The sequence below is a fragment of the Ornithodoros turicata genome, chromosome 2 (genome assembly GCF_037126465.1).
Source record: "Ornithodoros turicata isolate Travis chromosome 2, ASM3712646v1, whole genome shotgun sequence".
Lineage (NCBI taxonomy): Eukaryota > Metazoa > Arthropoda > Arachnida > Ixodida > Argasidae > Ornithodoros > Ornithodoros turicata.
Window position 1 is genome coordinate 85966600 of NC_088202.1, and position 18165 is coordinate 85984764.

At 45.0% G+C, this 18165-nt stretch overlaps 3 protein-coding genes across 6 annotated transcripts in view; 1 reads left to right on the plus strand and 2 right to left on the minus strand.

The window, feature by feature from the left end:
* LOC135385656 (uncharacterized) overlaps positions 1-7628 on the minus strand; it is a 30976-nt gene extending 23348 nt beyond the window's left edge. Inside the window, exons 1-2 of one of the 3 annotated variants that reach the window (XM_064615108.1) lie at positions 7437-7628; positions 2141-2326 (exon numbers count right to left, since the gene is read on the minus strand). In XM_064615108.1, the coding sequence (XP_064471178.1) occupies positions 2141-2326; positions 7437-7451 (201 nt within the window). In that variant the 5' untranslated portion in view covers positions 7452-7628. The remainder of the gene's footprint in view (positions 1-2140; positions 2327-7436) is intronic. The other 2 variants (XM_064615109.1, XM_064615107.1) reach the window with 2 other exon arrangements.
* Positions 7629-7919: 291 nt separating this feature from the next.
* Positions 7920-8984, plus strand: LOC135385657 (mediator of RNA polymerase II transcription subunit 6-like). Its single transcript, XM_064615111.1, has one exon. It carries the CDS (start codon positions 8103-8105, stop codon positions 8814-8816), a length of 714 nt encoding a protein of 237 aa, XP_064471181.1. The 5' UTR covers positions 7920-8102; the 3' UTR covers positions 8817-8984.
* A 3342-nt stretch (positions 8985-12326) lies between these two features.
* LOC135385658 (mediator of RNA polymerase II transcription subunit 16-like) overlaps positions 12327-18165 on the minus strand; it is a 36593-nt gene continuing 30754 nt past the window's right edge. For both annotated transcript variants that reach the window (XM_064615113.1, XM_064615112.1), the window contains 3 exons: positions 15712-15777; positions 12746-12935; positions 12327-12554 (listed from right to left, as the gene is read on the minus strand). In XM_064615113.1, the coding sequence (XP_064471183.1) occupies positions 12440-12554; positions 12746-12935; positions 15712-15777 (371 nt within the window). In that variant the 3' untranslated portion in view covers positions 12327-12439. The remainder of the gene's footprint in view (positions 12555-12745; positions 12936-15711; positions 15778-18165) is intronic.

The window sequence follows — 18165 nt, forward strand, 5'->3', positions numbered from 1 at the left end:
CCAGCGGCGCTGCCTTTCCGTTTGGTGTCAGCAACGCACGTGGTGAAGAAAGGAGGAAATCTCACCCTCTCTTTGGTGATCCACTGGCAGCCACGAGCGGGCCACACGGGACCGGGAGTAGGCGAAGCCAGTGTTGCCACACCTACAGATTTATCATGAGATCTACCTACTTTTTGAAAAATCTACAGATCTACAGAGATTTATGGAAATCTCATGATTTTTGGTCCGATGAATGGATCACTCGACGCAGTACGTGTTTCGCATCGGTGCACAAAACGACAACGATGAAAAACGTCAACAGAACGCGGGAATGAGTGTTTGACCGACTATTTTTTAGAATATTTTCTGCAGTTAATTCGATGAAAGCGAATCAAAGGAACAGCCTCTCAACGACCACCACAACTGGCCTCCTGCACACAAAACGCATGCTGTTGGGTCAAGCTGCTTTGCCTTCGCCATTGACAAGGATTTGATTCGTCGATCACGAAACTGGCGGGGCTCGCCGGAGGAGAAGGACGTCTTCAGCGAACGAACCATTGGCGAGCCTCAACGCTAAATCAGTTTTCTTGAATATTTGGCGAGCTCTTTCACCAGCACCACCACCTCTTGAGTATGTGCGCGTTACCAGTTTGCCTCACAGACTTGACTTGGCTGGCTTTGAAGTGAAACCAAACGTTTATAATTCACGTGTCTGTGGAAATAATATATCGAGCTTCATTGTTTTTGTGGTCCACTGTGATCCTCGCTCATCACTGTGATGGTGGAACGAGCGAGATAAATGTTCCTACTACACGCGATAGGTTATTCTTGCATTGGAGCGCCACAGCTGATGTGAATACAGATGTCAAAGTATTAAAATATACGTGCAGTGACACTTTTTTTGTGATTGTAGCAGACACTTAAGTCCGCTGCAATCACAAGAGACGCGACATCGCAAACCGAAACCGAAAGTTCCAACGGCAGTGCGCCGCAGCAAGAAATTCCGGCTGTGGTCTTCAGCAGTGAAACGAAATAAGCCCTTGCTTTTCCACTAATTTAGAGACGCAGGCAGACGTTCCAGATTTGACGGCAAAGCGTTCAAGAAACTGAGTTTTGAGTGGCTACAGATTTTTAGCTCGATCTACAGATTTTTCGGACTCGGATCTACAGATAATTTTTTTTTGCGTGTGGCAACACTGGGCGAAGCGCAGAGACAGTAGAAGAAAGTCGATGCTCCGTTAGGAGCACTTTGGCGCAAAATTCTCGATTTTTCTCAGATTGGTGCAAGAAACACCGCTTGGCACAAAATGGCGCAGGAATGGCATCACTGTACATGGCTTCAGCCACAGGCTGAAGAAAGTGTTGCTCCATTTGGTAATTGATGTCGTGCTTAGCAACACTAAAAACCAAACAAATAAACTGACGTGAACCACCTCCCTCGTGTGACATCAAACACTGGCAACAATGTGCTGAATGTGCCAAGAAGAATGTGGTACACCAAATTCAACAACCTGGGATGCGGCTCATACTGGACAATCAGGTCGCTGTCTGAACATTCATCTTCGTGAACACCTTAGGCCACTTAACAGTTCTGTCCAGCATCATCTGAAGTGCAGGTGCGATGTGCAGTTCAACGACACTACTGTACTAGGGAGGAACAACGAGCCACACGCCAGGGAGATTATGGAGGACTTCAACATCCAGCAGACAGACTGAAATTGTGTTATCCATCCTTCTGTTAGCCTATCCAAGGATGAGATTAACTTCTTGGGTCACTACGACTCAGAGGCATAGCCAGGCGTGTTTGAGGGGTCCAACCCCCCCAAAATCGTACGTTTGGTAGTGCATTTGGGAGAAGGAAACAAGGGAGGAAAACTCCCTCACCCATGTAAAGTCCCCATGATCTGTCCAAGATTTCTGACACAAAGGCCCAAATTATCTTACGCACTGCATCCAAGCAAGAAATGTAGCACCTCCACCTAACATACTATACTATCATCCACGAAGGCAGTCGCAAGATTAAAACATGATACAATTGTGTTCTGAGGCTGGTACACACACAAGGTTAAAAGTTAGTTTAGCATTTTTGAGCTTCATATATGGTAAGGTGCCAATTTTATGCTTGCAGAGATAAGGACAATCCTCAACGTTTTGCGCTCACTGTTCTTTCTCCAATGGCAGTAGATGATGACCCAGCACTGCTTGGTAAGAATTCAGATGTGGACCAGTCCAGACAGCTAGGGCTTTTCCGTGCTTCTTCGTCGCTGCTGCCCTTCTGCATCTTTATTTGGCTCAAAGCGGACTCAAGCGTTTTGTCACGTTCTTCTACAATATCATCCACATTGTCCTGAAAGTGGTAACATTTGATTACAAAGAAAAGTAGACTATGTAAACAAAAACTGGTGTTTTCTTATTTCGGATGCTGGATTGGCCCATGACCATTCCACTCAGATTCACCATCAGAGACGACAGGTTGCTGAAGGGGGTAGAACATTAGCAAGGTGTATGATTTTCGAGAGAAAAACAAGAAAAGCAATTCTTGCTATGAAATCAACATCCTGAAATTTGCAGTTATTGCTGACAGTACAAGGATTGCCCTGACATACAGAGGAAATAAAGAGAGTAGCCCCACAAAACTCAGCTGTTTGCAGAGGCATGTTGCAACTCCTCTCAAGAAATGGTTACCGCTCGGTTCTCTTCCTTCACTCGTGCGGGAGCGATGCATTATGTAGCCGTGCACCTATATCCCCACGCCTGTCAAATCGCTACCCACGATCTCCTTTTGTGGTCTTGTCAGGTATGCGAATTCTTGCTATATGTGTTGTAAGCACTCTATGAGATTGCGCTGCATGTATCTTACGTATCTGATTACACAAGAGTGTGAACGAATAAAGCACTTCTAGAGCGGGACGAGGCGGAGTTGCACGCATCTTCATTGCCGCAATCCAAAACTATAGGCGAGCCTGCCACAACACATGGCGTCAGAAGTGGGATAGCGGCAATCACTTGCCAGTGTAAAGTGCTCGAGATCTACTAACCGTGTTCACTAACTGGAAGCTGGATGTGACCACTACACAGACATCGATTAATCTACCGCCAATCTGCCTGCCGCCAAGTGAGTTCGACTTCACAAATCCCGAACAATGGCCACAGTGGCATTGGCGATTCGAAAGGTACCGCACAGCGAGTGGACTGTTGCTCAAAGTCGGACGAACACCCGATAGATTGCCTCATTTACCTAATGGGAGACAAGGCAGAACATATATTGTTGTCCTTGAAGTTGACCGCAGAGGAGGTAAAGAAGTACGACGTTGTCATTCGATCCTTTGAGAAGCACTTCGTTGTTCGCCGTAACGTGATCTACGACAGAGCCAAATTCCATTCGCGCAACCAGCGGGAAAAAGAAACGGTCGAACAGTTCATTAGAGCTTCATGCGCTGGCAAAATATTGCAACTTCGGGGTTCTACATGATGAAATGATTCGGGATCGCATCGTAGTTGGAGTCAAGGACCGCAGCCTTTCGGAGAAAATGCAATTAGACTCCAAACTGACTCTTGAAAAAGCCACTTTACTGGCCCGCCAGAGCGAATCAGTAAAGCAGCAGCAGCTAACGCTACGTGCTGAAGAGGCTAAAGTGGACCGTGTTATGTCTATCAAAACGTCAACTTCAAAGAAGGGTGAGAAACCTGCCTATGCCGGGAGCCAGCAAGCAAAAGACAAAGCATCGTCAAGTGCCAAGTTGCCAGGCTCATGCTTGAGGTGCAGGAAAAATCATGAGACAAAGGAAAAGTGTCCAGCCCAGAATGCGTTGAGCAACAAATGCAAGAAAAAGAGACACTATGCCAGAGTGTGTAGGTCATCGCGAGTGTGTGAAGTGACCACAGACAGTCGAGAAGACAAAGAATTCTTCTTGGGCTCAATAGCCTTCGGAAGGGGACACGGATGGACCATAGCAGTGCAAGTGGGAAAACACGTAAACTTCATTGTGGACACAAGAGCAGACGTCTCAGTCATCCCCAACACTGTGTATCGTGATGTTCTGCAACAGCCAGAGCTGAACAAGTCTCGATGTGTGCTCAAAGGCCCAAACCAACAAGAACTAGGGGTACTCGGGGTACTTGCATGAAGAACTGACATTCCAAGGGAGTAAAGTGAATGCAGAGCTGTATGTTGTGAAAGGTCTGGAACGGTCACTGCTCTCCAGGGAGCTCAGTGAGGATTTGGGCCTGGTCAAACGGCTGTTCACAGCGACTACCAACACACCAGGAACCCGAGAAACTAGGGACACTGATCCAAAAATGTAATTCCCAGCGTTGTTCAGAGGATTGGGACATGTCAAGAAGACGTATACGGTCACCTTGCACCCAGACGTCGTCCCGTTAGCATTGACTACAGCTAGAAGAGTGCCAGTGGCACTACTCCCTAAGGTGAAGGCAGAGCTCCAAGCTATGTCCAATGATGGGGTCATCGAACGAGTGGAGGAACCTACAGACTGGTGTTTGGGAATGGTCGTAGTTCCAAAAACAAATGGAGACATACGCATATGTGTGGACTTAACCGAGCTGAACAAATACGTCAAGAGAGAAGTCCACCCACTCCCGATCAAGGAACATGTCTTCGCACAGATATCAGGAGTGAAAGTGTTCAGCAAATTGGATGCCAACTCGGGTTTTTGGCAGTTTGAGCTGGCAGAAGAGTCTCAAACATTGACAACATTCATCACACCATTTGGAAGGTACAAGTTTAAGCGTCTTCCTTTTGGAATTACGTCTGTGCCAGAATTTTTACAGTGAAAAATGTGTCAGCTACTGGGCGACCTAGATGGTGTCGTGTGTAACATGGATGACATTCTGGTCTTTGGCTCTACTCACGACGAACACAATGGGCATTTACGGGAAGTGTTAGAGAGACTCCAGAAGCACGGCCTCACACTCAACAACGAAAAGTGCAAGTTTGGAGTACGCACGGTCAAGTTTCTGGGTCACGTGTTAGATGAGCAAGGGATAAGACCCGATGAAAGCAAGGTACTCGCTATTAAAGAGTTCAAGTGCCCTACATCTGTACATGAACTGAGGATGTTCCTTGGCATGGTGAACTACTTGGGCAAATTTGTGCCTCATCTCGCAGACGTAGCTCATCCTTTGAACATGCTGTTAAGTTCAAAAAGTGAATGGTTATGGGGACATGAGCAAAGCAGAGCGTTTGAACAACTGAAGACAATTTTGATGTCCAGTCCAGTGTTAGCTTTGTTTGACCCCAGGAAACCCACCATGCTCTCCTCTGATGCCTCATCTTTCGGGCTCGGAGACGTTCTACGCCAGGAGCAAGAGGAGGGAGTCTACAGACCAATTGCATATGCCTCACGAACTCTTACAGAGGCTGCGAAACGGTACTCCCAAATAGAAAAGGAGGAACTAGCAATCGTTTGGGCATGTGACCGTTTCAAGGACCTCATCACGGGTATCAAGATTGGAATCGAGACTGACCACAAGCCTCTTATTCCAATTTTTATGTCAAAATGCCTGGACGACCTTACACCACGGTTGCAGCACTTCAAGATGAGAATGATAAGGTATACCTACAACATTCAGTATACCCCTGGCAAACTGCTCGTAGCGGCAGATGCGCTTTCAAGACAACCACTGGCGCAGCAAGGCAGTGACGATTTTGAGCAAGAAGTTGCAGCATTTGTGCGAGTAATTGTTGCAGGACTACCAACGTCAGAAGGACGATTGGCAAAAATCAAAGAAGAGCAACAAAATGACCCTACTTGTCAGTTACTGACCAGATATTGCGAGCAAGGATGGCCAACAAAAGGCAGTCTCAACGAACGGTGCCGAGATTACAGGACAAGTCGTGCTGACATTACAGTAGAGGATGGTCTCCTTCTAAAAGGCTCAAGGATAATCATTCCTAGTGCCATGAGACAAGAAATAATGCAGAAGATCCACCAAGGTCATCAGGGAATAGTTAAATGCAGAGCAACGGCAAAAGAATCTGTCTGGTGGCCGGGACTGTCAAAGCAAATTGAAGAGCTTGTGAAGTCGTGTAATCAGTGCATCCAAGAAGCTGCCGACCGACACAAGCCACTAATGCCCTCTGCTTTCCCACAGAGGCCGTGGCAGAAGGTTGCTATGGACTTTTTCTACCTTGAGGGTTAGCGGTACTTACTGGTAACTGACTACTTTTCAAGGTACCCGGAGATAGCATACTCCTCGACCAGGAAGAAAAAAAGTGCAACCTCCAAAAGCAAAAATTATGACAGACGACACAGAGCACGAGCTCTAACAGAACTCAGTGTAGGAACAAAGGTGTGGCTCACAGACCAAAGAATAAGTGGGGTTGTAAAGGAGAAAGATAGCAGCCCACGTTCATACTGGGTTGAAACCAACAAAGGTGTTGTGAGGCGCAATCGGTACCATCTTATACCGATGGAGAAAGCTATCACTACAGCTGCTCAGGCTCTTGAGTGTACGGACTTCCCTGACATTCTGCCTGCCGACGTGCCAGGAACACCTTCGAGACAACCACCACAGGAGGAGATTTGGAGCCAGACCACAACAAACATCCAAGTAACCAACTGACTCCTCAAGTGGAACACACAAAGACACGGAGTGGAAGAGTTGTGAAACGAGTACATCGTCTGGACCTTTGATGAAACACTAATGTCACGAGTTAAGAGGTGTGTCAAAAAAAGAAGAAGGGGGAGATGTGTTGTAAGCAATCTATGAGATGGCGCTGCATGTATCTTATGTATCTGATTACACAAGAGTGTAAACGAATAAAGCACTTCTAGAGCGGGACTAGACGGAGTTTCATCGTAGACGGAGTCGCACGCGTCTTCATTGCCGCAATACATCCCGCCACAACACACTATACAGATACACAAATGCGCATATATTTGAAATATGGCAGTCATCGAAGTCAGACAGCAACGGGATTTGAGCAACGCATCTCTCGATTCAAGCAGATATGCTGGCTCCAGAATTTGTTACAGCTTGTATACGACATAAAGCTCGATATAAAAGCTCGATAAAATAAGGGAAATGAATGCAAGTAATTTTTGTACTACATTTTACAGAGAAGGAACACGGTGACAGACCGTGACAGACGCTAGGTCGCATGTAACCGAATGTTGTTAAATTTGTATTTTCCCACAACTTCCGTACTCACAATACGATTCCATAACCATTTATACGGAAACTTGAAGCTGGAGCATGGGCCACAAACCATACATGGTGAAGGAAATAGCTATGGTGATGTTTAAAACGCTTCGCAAGCACCGAACGCGGGAACGCAATTTCAAACACGTTCGACCATAACGGATCTTGTTCAGCGGTACGTTACAAACTGAAATAATGTGTGCTTGAATACTGTTAATTATATGTGTGTGTACAAGAAATGTTGGCCCAAATCGCGTGTAGACCGCCCACATTCACTATTCCATGAAACTTACAGTAGTGTCTGACATTCTTACTTCTTCAGACAAGCGGCTTGCATCGGACGATGATTGCTTAACTTTTCTACTTTCATGGCCAGTGTGAACTTGCAATGACTGCAGATGAACAAAACATTATTATACTGTACAGAAACAATACCGACTATAACGAAACCTCACGCCAAATTAATGCACACAATGTTGCTGACACAGTTAACTAGTAAGTACGATGAAATTGCGACAGGAGCAACAACAGCAGCAAACGAAACTAGCGTAAACTAAACTAAAACTCACAAAGTGAGAATCTGAAGACGAATAACCGCATTTCTCTGAGTATATCAGTGATTAGTACGTACCCCTGACTTGAAGGCTAAAGGGCTAAAGCTAAGTCAGCCAAACCGAGTAAATGAGTAAATGGAGTAAGGTAAGTATTTCCGTATTTCCTGCGCTAATGCGCGCTCGCAGCAAGCAACAACGTGCGTAGCAAAAGCAAAAGCAATCCAATCCAAACCAAAGTCAGAACCGGAGACGTTGCACGTTACTCGCTAAATAACAGGTTGTGATCTATCGTGGTGATCTACTGTTTTGATCATTTATTCGACCATTGAAAGACTCTGAAACTGCTGATCGCAATTGCTGATTACTCGTCGGTTGCTCAGCCGAAGCGTGGTGATAGCGTTTAAAATGACGCCTGAAGTGAAAGAGAACCCACTAGGAATTTCCTGGCATGATACCGCTTGGATTCAAGCTCTCGACCCTTGCAATGTGATGGACTATTTCTCTGAGAGAAGCAATCCTTTCTACGACCGCACTTGCAACAATGAAATAGTGAAAATGCAAAGGCTAAGCCCTGATCAGCTGAACAATATGACGGGTTTAGAGTATATTCTTCTGCACGCCCAGGAGCCCATTTTATATGTCATTCGTAAGCAGCACAGGCACTCACCTACTCAGGTAACACCGCTGGCCGACTACTACATTCTTGCCGGCGTTGTTTATCAGGCACCCGACCTCAATTCGGTCTTCAATTCGAGAATGTTAACGACAGTTCACTATCTTCAGTCAGCTTTTGACGAAGCCCTCTCGTTTTCACGTTATCACCCGTTCAAAGGCTACTGGTGGGAGTTTAAAGACCAAGATTCCTCCGAGAAGCAGAAAAACCAAGACAAAACTAAAGAAGAGCCTAGCAGCATCTTTCAGAGAAGAAGAGTTGACATGTTGCTCAATGAACTGACAAAAGCATTTCCTCCCAAGATACCAGCGCCGCCTACGCTCGAGAAGCAAGCGCCCGAAGAAACTCCCAAACCTGATGTCAAGCAAGAAGTTAAAACAGAGAAACCAGAGCCACAACGGACGACTAAGCCGATTCCTGAAAAGCGGCCAAGGATTGCTCAGTGAAAATTGTGTGCTTGACTCTGCACCCAACAGTATACGTTGTTTTAATCCCGTAAATTTGAAAATCCACTTAACATAATGTTATGGAAGACCTTACGACTCAGAAAATTGTAACATCAATGCCTAAAGGAGCACACAAGGTTCTTGGGACATAAACATCTTGTATCTCTTTACAGTGTGATATGAACTTACTACATTCAGGAGCTGCCATGCACAATATTTTGTTTGGGAGGAGCGAATTTCCTCAGAAAATTAGTTTACAAGAATGCGCACAACAGCGGAGATTTCGCCCGTACTACTCCCGGCGTGTGATAACATTAAGCCAGTCAGCAGTTGTTATTGGCTGCCGAGAATCGTCTGCAAGCGAAAACAACATGTCAAGATCAGGGATGGGCGATGCGAAATGCAGCTGCACAAAGAAAAAGGCGCACGTTTCGCTGTTGACGTGCTGACTGGCAGCCAAGGGAAAGAGGAACATTTCTGACCGCAAGGTTGAGAGGTCTCTTGCACACCAGGATTGTGTGCTGCTGTCACACTTTTTTGTGCGAATGTACATCCCAGGGCTTCTAGTCCTAATTTCTACTCCTCCTGACACACATTTGTTCCCGAGCCCTTCCATGCTCTCTTAAGAGCAGGTTCATAGAACATCTTTGTAGTGCTTCTGTAGGCATGGTCTGACCTTTCCAGGCTAAAACCTTTCCGTTTATGAGGCCAGGTGCAAAAGCTGCCTGCTATTCTTGTAGTCTGTCATCTGAGGTGAACTATGTAATGCACTCTTGCATTACAAGGCTAATTATTGATCAACACCACATTGGGCCACACATACAACATGCATATATGGAAAAGTGCAATTGTATTTTGTACAATCCGTAGTGTTGTATAGCAACAGCGTAAACAGACAAGTTCAGCAAATCCCAGTGCTTAGTGTCGCTTTGAACTGTGGGAGTTTACTAATACGAAAGAAACGGGTGACCTCCAAACTGTTCTGATTTCTGCCCTACCGGTCCATCGGCCACGACGTGTCAAGGTCAGCGAAAGCGTAATGTGAAGGATTATTCTCCGTTCTCTCGGTCAGCAAGCGCCTAATGTGCAATGCGTGCGCAAAGAGCACTGGGATTTTCTGAACTCTTCTATGGAGAGAGAGGGAGTGGCTTTTCTCAGATAAGGGGGGGGGGGGGGGGGGATTGGGCACCATTTTTAAATCTGTAATTTGGGGAAGAATCGGGCAATAATTGTGCCTTTCGGGTGTTATTGAATGTTTTTGTTTCTCCCTCTTGTCTATTAAGTCCTTTCCTACCTTTTTCTTTTTATTTTTTTGCGGGTGACCTACCAGCACTAATCCACGAAGGCATAGACAGTACAGACACACATGGGTGTATTTCTGGGAACGTAAGTGACCCATTCTCACATGTGTTACACATGACGACCTTTGTTTCCATCTTCAGTGGAAACGTCATTTGAGGAATCATAGTGAATGGTATTCGGGGAGAAATTGGGTTTAACCCCAATTGGTTGGAGGTCAGTTCAGGGTAGAATAACCATGCAGAATCAAGTTTAACCCGAAAAAGTCACTCCCTATACAGGGTGTCCCAGAAAACATGCCATTAAATTGTAATAAAAAAACTACACCACCTAGAATCATGCAGTCAACGGCATTTGGTCTTACTAGGTTTTTGCCAACTACTGGTGTGAATGTCATGTATCGTAAGTTTAATTATGTAAATATTTGCGAACTGAACTAGGAAATTTGCCAAGTAAATGTCACTTTGTTACCCCACCAATATGAAGAGCGTGCCGAATTCAACCAAGTTCATGATAATTGACAGTGGTATTCAAGAGCTATCCCATCGGAAAAAATAGCCGAACATCATGCTTTTCGTAGCACCGAACCATAACGCGCGACGACTTTTTGAGCGCAATCGCTCTCAGTCCGACTAAAGGAGGTTCCAAACCCAGCCCACAGAGTAGAAAAAGTGACAGTTCCTGAAATTGGGAGAGGGAAAGTGCGATTCCAGCAAAAGTCGGACGCGATAAGCCATACCTGTGTTATCTCTTTCTGCGTTGCAGGTGTGGGCTGGGTTTCCAACCTCCTTTCGTCGGACTGACAAGGATTGCGCTGAAAAATTTGTCGCGCGCTAGCTCCGTAGAGCATAATGTTCGGCTATTTTTTCTGATGGGGTAGCCGCTGAATATACCTGTCCATTATCATTAATTTGAGTAAATTAGACACGCTCTTCACATTGGTGGGGTAAAAAAGTGACCTTTACTTGGCAAATTTCCGACTTCAGTTCGCAAAAATTTACATAATTAAGCTTACGTTACACGACATTCACATCAGGAGGTGGCAAAAACCTTTTAAGAACAAATGCTGTTGACCGCATGACTCTAGGTGGTGTAGTTTTCTTATTATAATTCAATGACACGTTTTCTGGGACACCCTGTATATGCACTACACAAGGACAATGTTACGAAAAAGTGTGTAGTGGGTTGTAAAGTCAAGAGAAGATCAAAAGTGGTCTCATGGTCCAATTTTCTCACAGTGCCATCTGGCCAATATAGTTAAGATCATTTTGTGTGGAATCATGGTTTTACCTGGCGTAGCCAGATCCAATGGCACTATATCTGTAAACTAAAAACTTTGGGTATCTGAATCCAGGCTTGTACAAGATACTCGAGAAGGTATTCAAGATAAGTTACTGAGTACCAGGCAAAATGTAATTAAGTACAGCACTAAACACTCACAAAAATAACAACTGCTTACTTTCAAGATACTACTACCAAGGTAAAAGTTATGAAATTTCTTGGTGCATGCTCTCCTCCGCAGACGTCTCGCCTGACAATGTTGCTCGCGCGGATATCCCGTTGCCACACTTAGATAAGGAAGAGTCACACAAACAAATGCAAGCAAGCCACCTTAAACTGCACTGTTTTTTGATTGACTGTTCATTGCAACTCAAATATTAACATATATAGCTGTCCTTGCTCATGATTACTCCATGAAACACCGTTCCTCTTCCCTGGCTTCGACAGGCCCCTCTCCCCCGAGAATTCACCAACATGTCATTCAGGCCAATACATTAGCCCACGAGCACAAGTTACTGCCAAGAAGTATTTAAGTTAAAATAATAAATACTGCCATTTAAAAGTATTTTTAAGATACCATGTTACTCCCCAAAGTATTTCAAACATGAGTAGAGTACTGAAGTTACGTACAAGTCTGCCATAATCTCATTTTCATTACGATTGTTGCAGGTGGTTGTTTTACTACTGCTACATCTAAGCCTGTAACACATCACTCGCACACAAGAAAAAGTTAAACAATGGCTCAGACAGCGCAAACGCAACTTGTTTATATTTCACATTTTCTAAGGGGAATGCCATTCCATACAATAAAAACCCAAACCTCGGATTGCAACTGGTTTCAAAAACCCTCTGGGAGCGCTCTTCTGACATAATGCGAAATCTTTTTGTCCTACTGATGTGCTTTCAGTATAATGCAAAGTGACAGCTTGCAACATTATGATCAATGTATTCTCGGAAAATATGTACAACCTACGAGGAGGATGAAGTCAGTGACAATGAAGATTCAGCACAAGAATACAAATGGGAGCATTTCGGAGGCAGTGCTACTGCACTAGCCTCCATTGGCCACCACAAGGGCAGAACCGTGCCCATCGCTGCTCCCATGCCCTTAGGGTTCCGGGTTTGAGTCCGGGTCTCACCATGGACATACAGAAGCACCTGCAATAAGAGGAGGAGGGGCAACTTGCAGGCAGAGTGAAACAGATAACAACAACCACTACATAAATGTAGAATGTGTACGTCACAGAAAATCAATCTGGTTTTAACTGCAGGTTTGAACAGATTTGATAGGAATAGTACCCAATTTGTGACGATCACGTCAACTCGGGTCATCAACACCTCTGACTCACCTTGTGCAATGCCTTGCTGGAGAAGGGTTCGTACCCAGACCAATGTGGCGAACAATGTCAATTTTGCTGGGCACAGTGACAGAGCCTTCCACTGTGTGTAACTTTGGTGAGAAACGTAAAAAGTCTGGGTATATGCCATATTCAAACTGCAGAGGAAGGGAGCTGAGAAACAGTGCTGGGTTAGCAATGCCTGCAAGCAGAAAGATAACTTCTTGACCATTCTTTGTACACAGGTATATTTGTACTCAATCTGACATCCTTTGTATCGCATTCAGTATCTTTCTATATTTGATTCAAACATGATTTGTGCAGCAAAAGTGCACGCCCTTCTAAAATAATATAACTTACACACTTTTTTTAAGAAGACCAAATAAAGAAATCCATGGGTAGCGGCAACATAAGATATTGCGCTAGATAAGGTAAAGATATGTACTGCGCTAGACAAAATTTTACAGAACACAGAGCAACAGAGTTCAAAGTCCCTGGGTAACTCCCATCCCACTAAAGGGAGATTTCACAACCAAATGGATTTCAAGCTTGCGGGATTCCCACAATCATTTACACGAACTGAACACAGTTGTGAAATATCTCACTTGAAAATGAAGGTGGAATCATAAAAATGACTTGAAATTTGAAAAAGTCTGGCTCCCACACAGAGGCGGAGAGTTTTCATTTTCCCGGAGGGGGCAAGGGCGCACCGCGAAGTAAGTATTCTGGCGGGGGGGGGGGGGGGGGGGGGGGGGATGTTAATTTTAAAAAAATAAGAAAGTAAAGGTAAGCCAGATGGATGTCGGCTCGTTATTAAAAAAAAAAAGTGAAAGGCAAAGAAAATAAGAAAACAAAAAGAAGGAAAGAAAAGGAAGAGAAAAATGAACACAAAACTAAATCTGAAGAATCACACACTCTGGCGGGATCCTATGATATATGCAGAACTGGTATAGAAATAAGAGGAAGGAAGAACAGAAAAAACAGAACAAAAGAATGAGAGAACAGAGAGACATGTGCACAACTGAGGGCATTACGACTTTGAAAACTGAGTGCAAAGAGAACAAAATGTATTGAATTCCCGGTGTTTGACTCGAAATGCGCGCAATATAATGAATATGGTCAATGAAATAGAGCAGCGGGAGTTGAACCCGCTCCCAACGAATATGCGTTCCGAAGATCCTACCGTTACACCTCACTGGCAGCTGCTGGTACCTTTTAGACTGATTCGTTTCATTGATCTGATTGCTTTGGGCGAAATTCAGGCTATGCGTTGTGTCATCCTCTGTGTTTCTTCGCCTCACCTTCTACTGTGATAATGAGTATGGTGGGCGGATACATATTTTACAAATTGCAAGATGCATTTTGGGGTTGGTGCCTCTTCGCTCTTTTGACACGGGCGCGCCGAGCCCCAAAGGTTGGTGTCAGTCTCTTAACGGGACTTCCCGGGGGAGGCGGCGCCCCCCCCCCCCCCAGTTCATGTTCCGGGGGGGCAAGGGCCCCCGCGCTCCCCCGCAGTCGGCGCCTATGCTCCCACAGAGAGTTGAGTACTTCTTTCTTTCTCTGGTCGGCCAACGTCACTGTGCATTAGTCATCTCATTCCTGCACTGTTTTCTGAGTCTCAGGAAAGCAGGTGACCTCTGTTTCTTTCCATTTGTGTCTGAGTAATCTGATCCCGAATCTTCGTCCTTTGTTTTGTTTCGGGAAACTAACACAACGGCTACGACCGTCGTGGTATACTACTTGTCCGCTCCATGCAGGGTGACGTAATGCGTTTGCCTTCGGAGGGGAAGGTTTCTGAAACTCCTCTCCGCGTTCCTGTTTCGGTTTTATTGCTCGCTTATTTGAGGCATAATTTGTCACTTGAGAAGGAAACAAAGTTGATGGCAGGTATACAGTGGATGTTATGCACCAACTACAATGTGCACAAATTTTTTCACCGATCGTTCCGAAGTGTCCCTTTAAGGCCATCACTAAAGCCTCCAGAGGCTTTCACCGGTCCACTCCTCTGAACGGGTGCCCACATCCATATACTGCCAGGATGTTGTCCAGAGAGGGAATGGTTGTTTTTAGTAGCATTTTGGCGCATTCAAATGGGGGAGCATGAGTAGAGGTGAGCGTGGGTAAGGAAATTCTTACCCGCAGCGACGTTGTGATGCCGGTACACATGTGCACTACCCGAACTATGCAGTGCAGGTACATCTGCCCTTTACCTGCAACTTGCAGCAACACTGAATTTCTACTCGCAAATAGCGAAACTGTGCGGGCATGTACCAGCACACGGCTATATTTACCACATCTAAAACAATAGCCCTGAGCTGCCGTATTTTAACAGCACCATGACGAGTAAAAATTGTGTCTCCTGCATGTACTCAAATTGAGGTTAGCATTATTGATGTAATACATCGGCTTGCTATTCTCCTCTATGCCCTTTACTTTGTCAACTGTGATTTTAATTGAACGTTGGGCACTTCGTATAGCATAACACTTTTAGATTGGAACTGTTGTCCTCAGTCAAGTGGGGGCAACTAGGGAGAATAGCAGAATTAATAGGTAGGTAAGCAAGAGCGTGGAAAAATACCAGCACACTTGGTGCAGGTAATGCAGGTTTACCTACACTGCTCATGGGCACATTTTACCCACAACACAACCCGATTTCTACCAGTAAATTGCTAAACTGCACGGGTACCTCTTGGTGGCCCCGGGTATACCAACAGATGTGCTCACATCTAGGCATGAGACACTCAAGGTGGCCACTAAACAGCTTGTTGTCTGCTCTCGTGCACTCAGATGAGATGGAAGCGTGAAAAATGTGCACGTGTCTGACACTCCAGAGTGCACCGATGGCACAAGTGTCACATTAGGCATGTGGAGTCTCAAACACTCGCACTCCAGAGCGCCTACTTCACACTCCCAATAATGGTTCTCGTGTGTTCCAGAAATTTTTTGCCCAGCACTGTACAAGTAGCGTAGGTGCTTACCCTCTGAATGACTGCCAAGATCAAGTGATGGAATTAAGATCTGACTTGGAAGCAAGCAGCATTCATCTGTGGGGAAAGAAAACATCTGTTATACCTGGAGTGTACACATGATGGCCTTTTGACTTTTTTACAGCTGATAACATAAGGGGACATATGCTCTGCAGTGTTGCATGCTGACAGGATACAGTGGGCACAGTTGACAGTTGCCAGTGGCTATGCTCAAATATCACTGGATGCTGTAGGCTTAATGATAATGATTAAACAAAATATCCTACAACATCATCGCTAGATGCCCAAGACATAGTTCCAGTATGCATTTTGCAATTTGCAGGATGCCATGAAGCGATCTGCATACGTGGGTAGAATGGTTGTTGTTCTGTTTCGAGGTCAACTTGACTTCAAGTTCAAAAAAGAAGCAAGTACTAGTTCTAACCTGATGCAGTGAGTCAACATTTGAGACTTTCAGATATTTACTGTCACCAAAACTTCCATTAGAAGTGAATTTTGACAGTGCCGCAGTGTGAAACAGAGTGAAACAAATTGCATCCTGTGTGCTTCGTCAGTAGGCTGTGTGCGTTGAGACAGCAGCACATATACTCAAAGAGAAGCAACCGAGGCACAAAGTCCATGAAGTGCTTTCTACTGGATGGGGGAGCTATAATACCTAATCCATTCCTGTTTGGGGGTGCGATCCTGATGCATCAATGTTATGTATTTTGTTTGGGGGCATGCTACTCGTTTCGCCCTAGACGCTGGGAACCCATGCTACACCGCTGGATCTCGATAGAATCATCAAATGGTTGGCAGAACCCTGTAACCAGAAGTCACCAGAACTATGCTGGGCCTCACCAAGTACGTAAATAGCTACCATCATGTTACAACGTTGAGTGCAATCACGAGTCACTGTAACCTTGGCATGGTTATGCCAGCAGCAAGCTTTACATGCGCAGTCACCGCAGAACTAACACAGCCAGTACAAGCTATGACAGCTCCTGGGATATCATCAGCACTAATAACATTGTAGTTGGATAGCATGACATGACACTGACTGATCTGTAGAATTCATAACAAAACTCTACAGCAGCATCTACTTTTGAAACAAGGCACGGTGTCTGAACATGGCACTTTCTTCAGAAGATGTGATTATCCAGAAGATCCACTCACAGACGTGATCAGAGCATGGGCGTGTGTACCAGGCAACAAAATAAAGGGACAAATTACACAAGAGTGAAGAAAGGAGGGCTATGCAAAGAGCTCTGGAAATCACAGCTCAAGAGACTGCCGTCTTCGGGGCCCCCTGTACCTCAATATGCAACATGGAAGGTCGCATCATAGGTTTGTAAACAACAAACTTCTTTGAAGAGATGTGACTTCTTTCTCAACAGTGACACCTGGAGAGAGCACCCCCTCATTTCTAAAGATTTATGCCAGCCAGCCCACATTGTGGTCAAGCAAAGCCCTGCACTTATTTCAAAGGCTGTCAAAGGCCTAAGGGCTGTCTTGGAAACAGTGTGTTCGATAATAAGTAAAGGAACGTACTAGTAAATCTGGCACCAGCACTCCCCCAGCCTTGTCAATAAACAGCATTCGTTTGGCATGTGGCCGAAACAAGGCTTAAATCCCCTTGGCTGTAGCAAAGTGCAAGTAGTAAGTTGCAAATAAATAAAAAACGAGTCTTTCCACTGTCAGTTATGAACGGAATCAGATCAAGTCTACTTCGTAAAGACTGGATCAATGTTCCATGGAACGGTACCAGAAAGGCACATCACTTTCGACAGCCAGGGTCGGACACTGTGTTGTAGACCCGTTACGTTACATTTGGTTAAAAGATAGAATAGTAGGTAGATGTATAAGATAGGTCAGATAGTGTGCAGTGATGTGTGTGTGATGACATCTAATTGACCTGCACAATGATGGCTATGGGTAGGTACCACATCTAGTGTTGTCACAAAGGAGCAACCACCAGTGCAGCAACAGACACAGAACACTACTGTGGTCTTGCAGATGTGTAGTTGTCACATCTTTTTTTTTTTTTTTTTTGTGCCTGTCTACAAGCCTGACTAACCATACATTTGTGATTGTGGATGACCAGAGCAGTGATTGTCCACTTGGATGTGCTTTAATTAGGTTGAGGCAACTTTGCAGTGTAAACATAATGAGCTTCACTTTCCTTTACAGGCTACAATAAGGGGTTACCATTGTGAGTCACTGTGTGCTCACGTCAAAAGCCACATGTCACAGTTCATGTAGCTAGGCTAGAAAAAGGTTCAAAAGAACAGCAGCAGGCTTTTACCTGGACACAACACTAGTTTGACTTACACCTGCACATTCATATCTACATCGTATGTCTTATCTTACTTTTCCATTTGCATCCTGGATTGCCCAGGTATATTCTAACAGGCTCTCCTACGTGTGTTGCGTTCGGGCCGTAAGTTCCTCATGCATATGCATTAC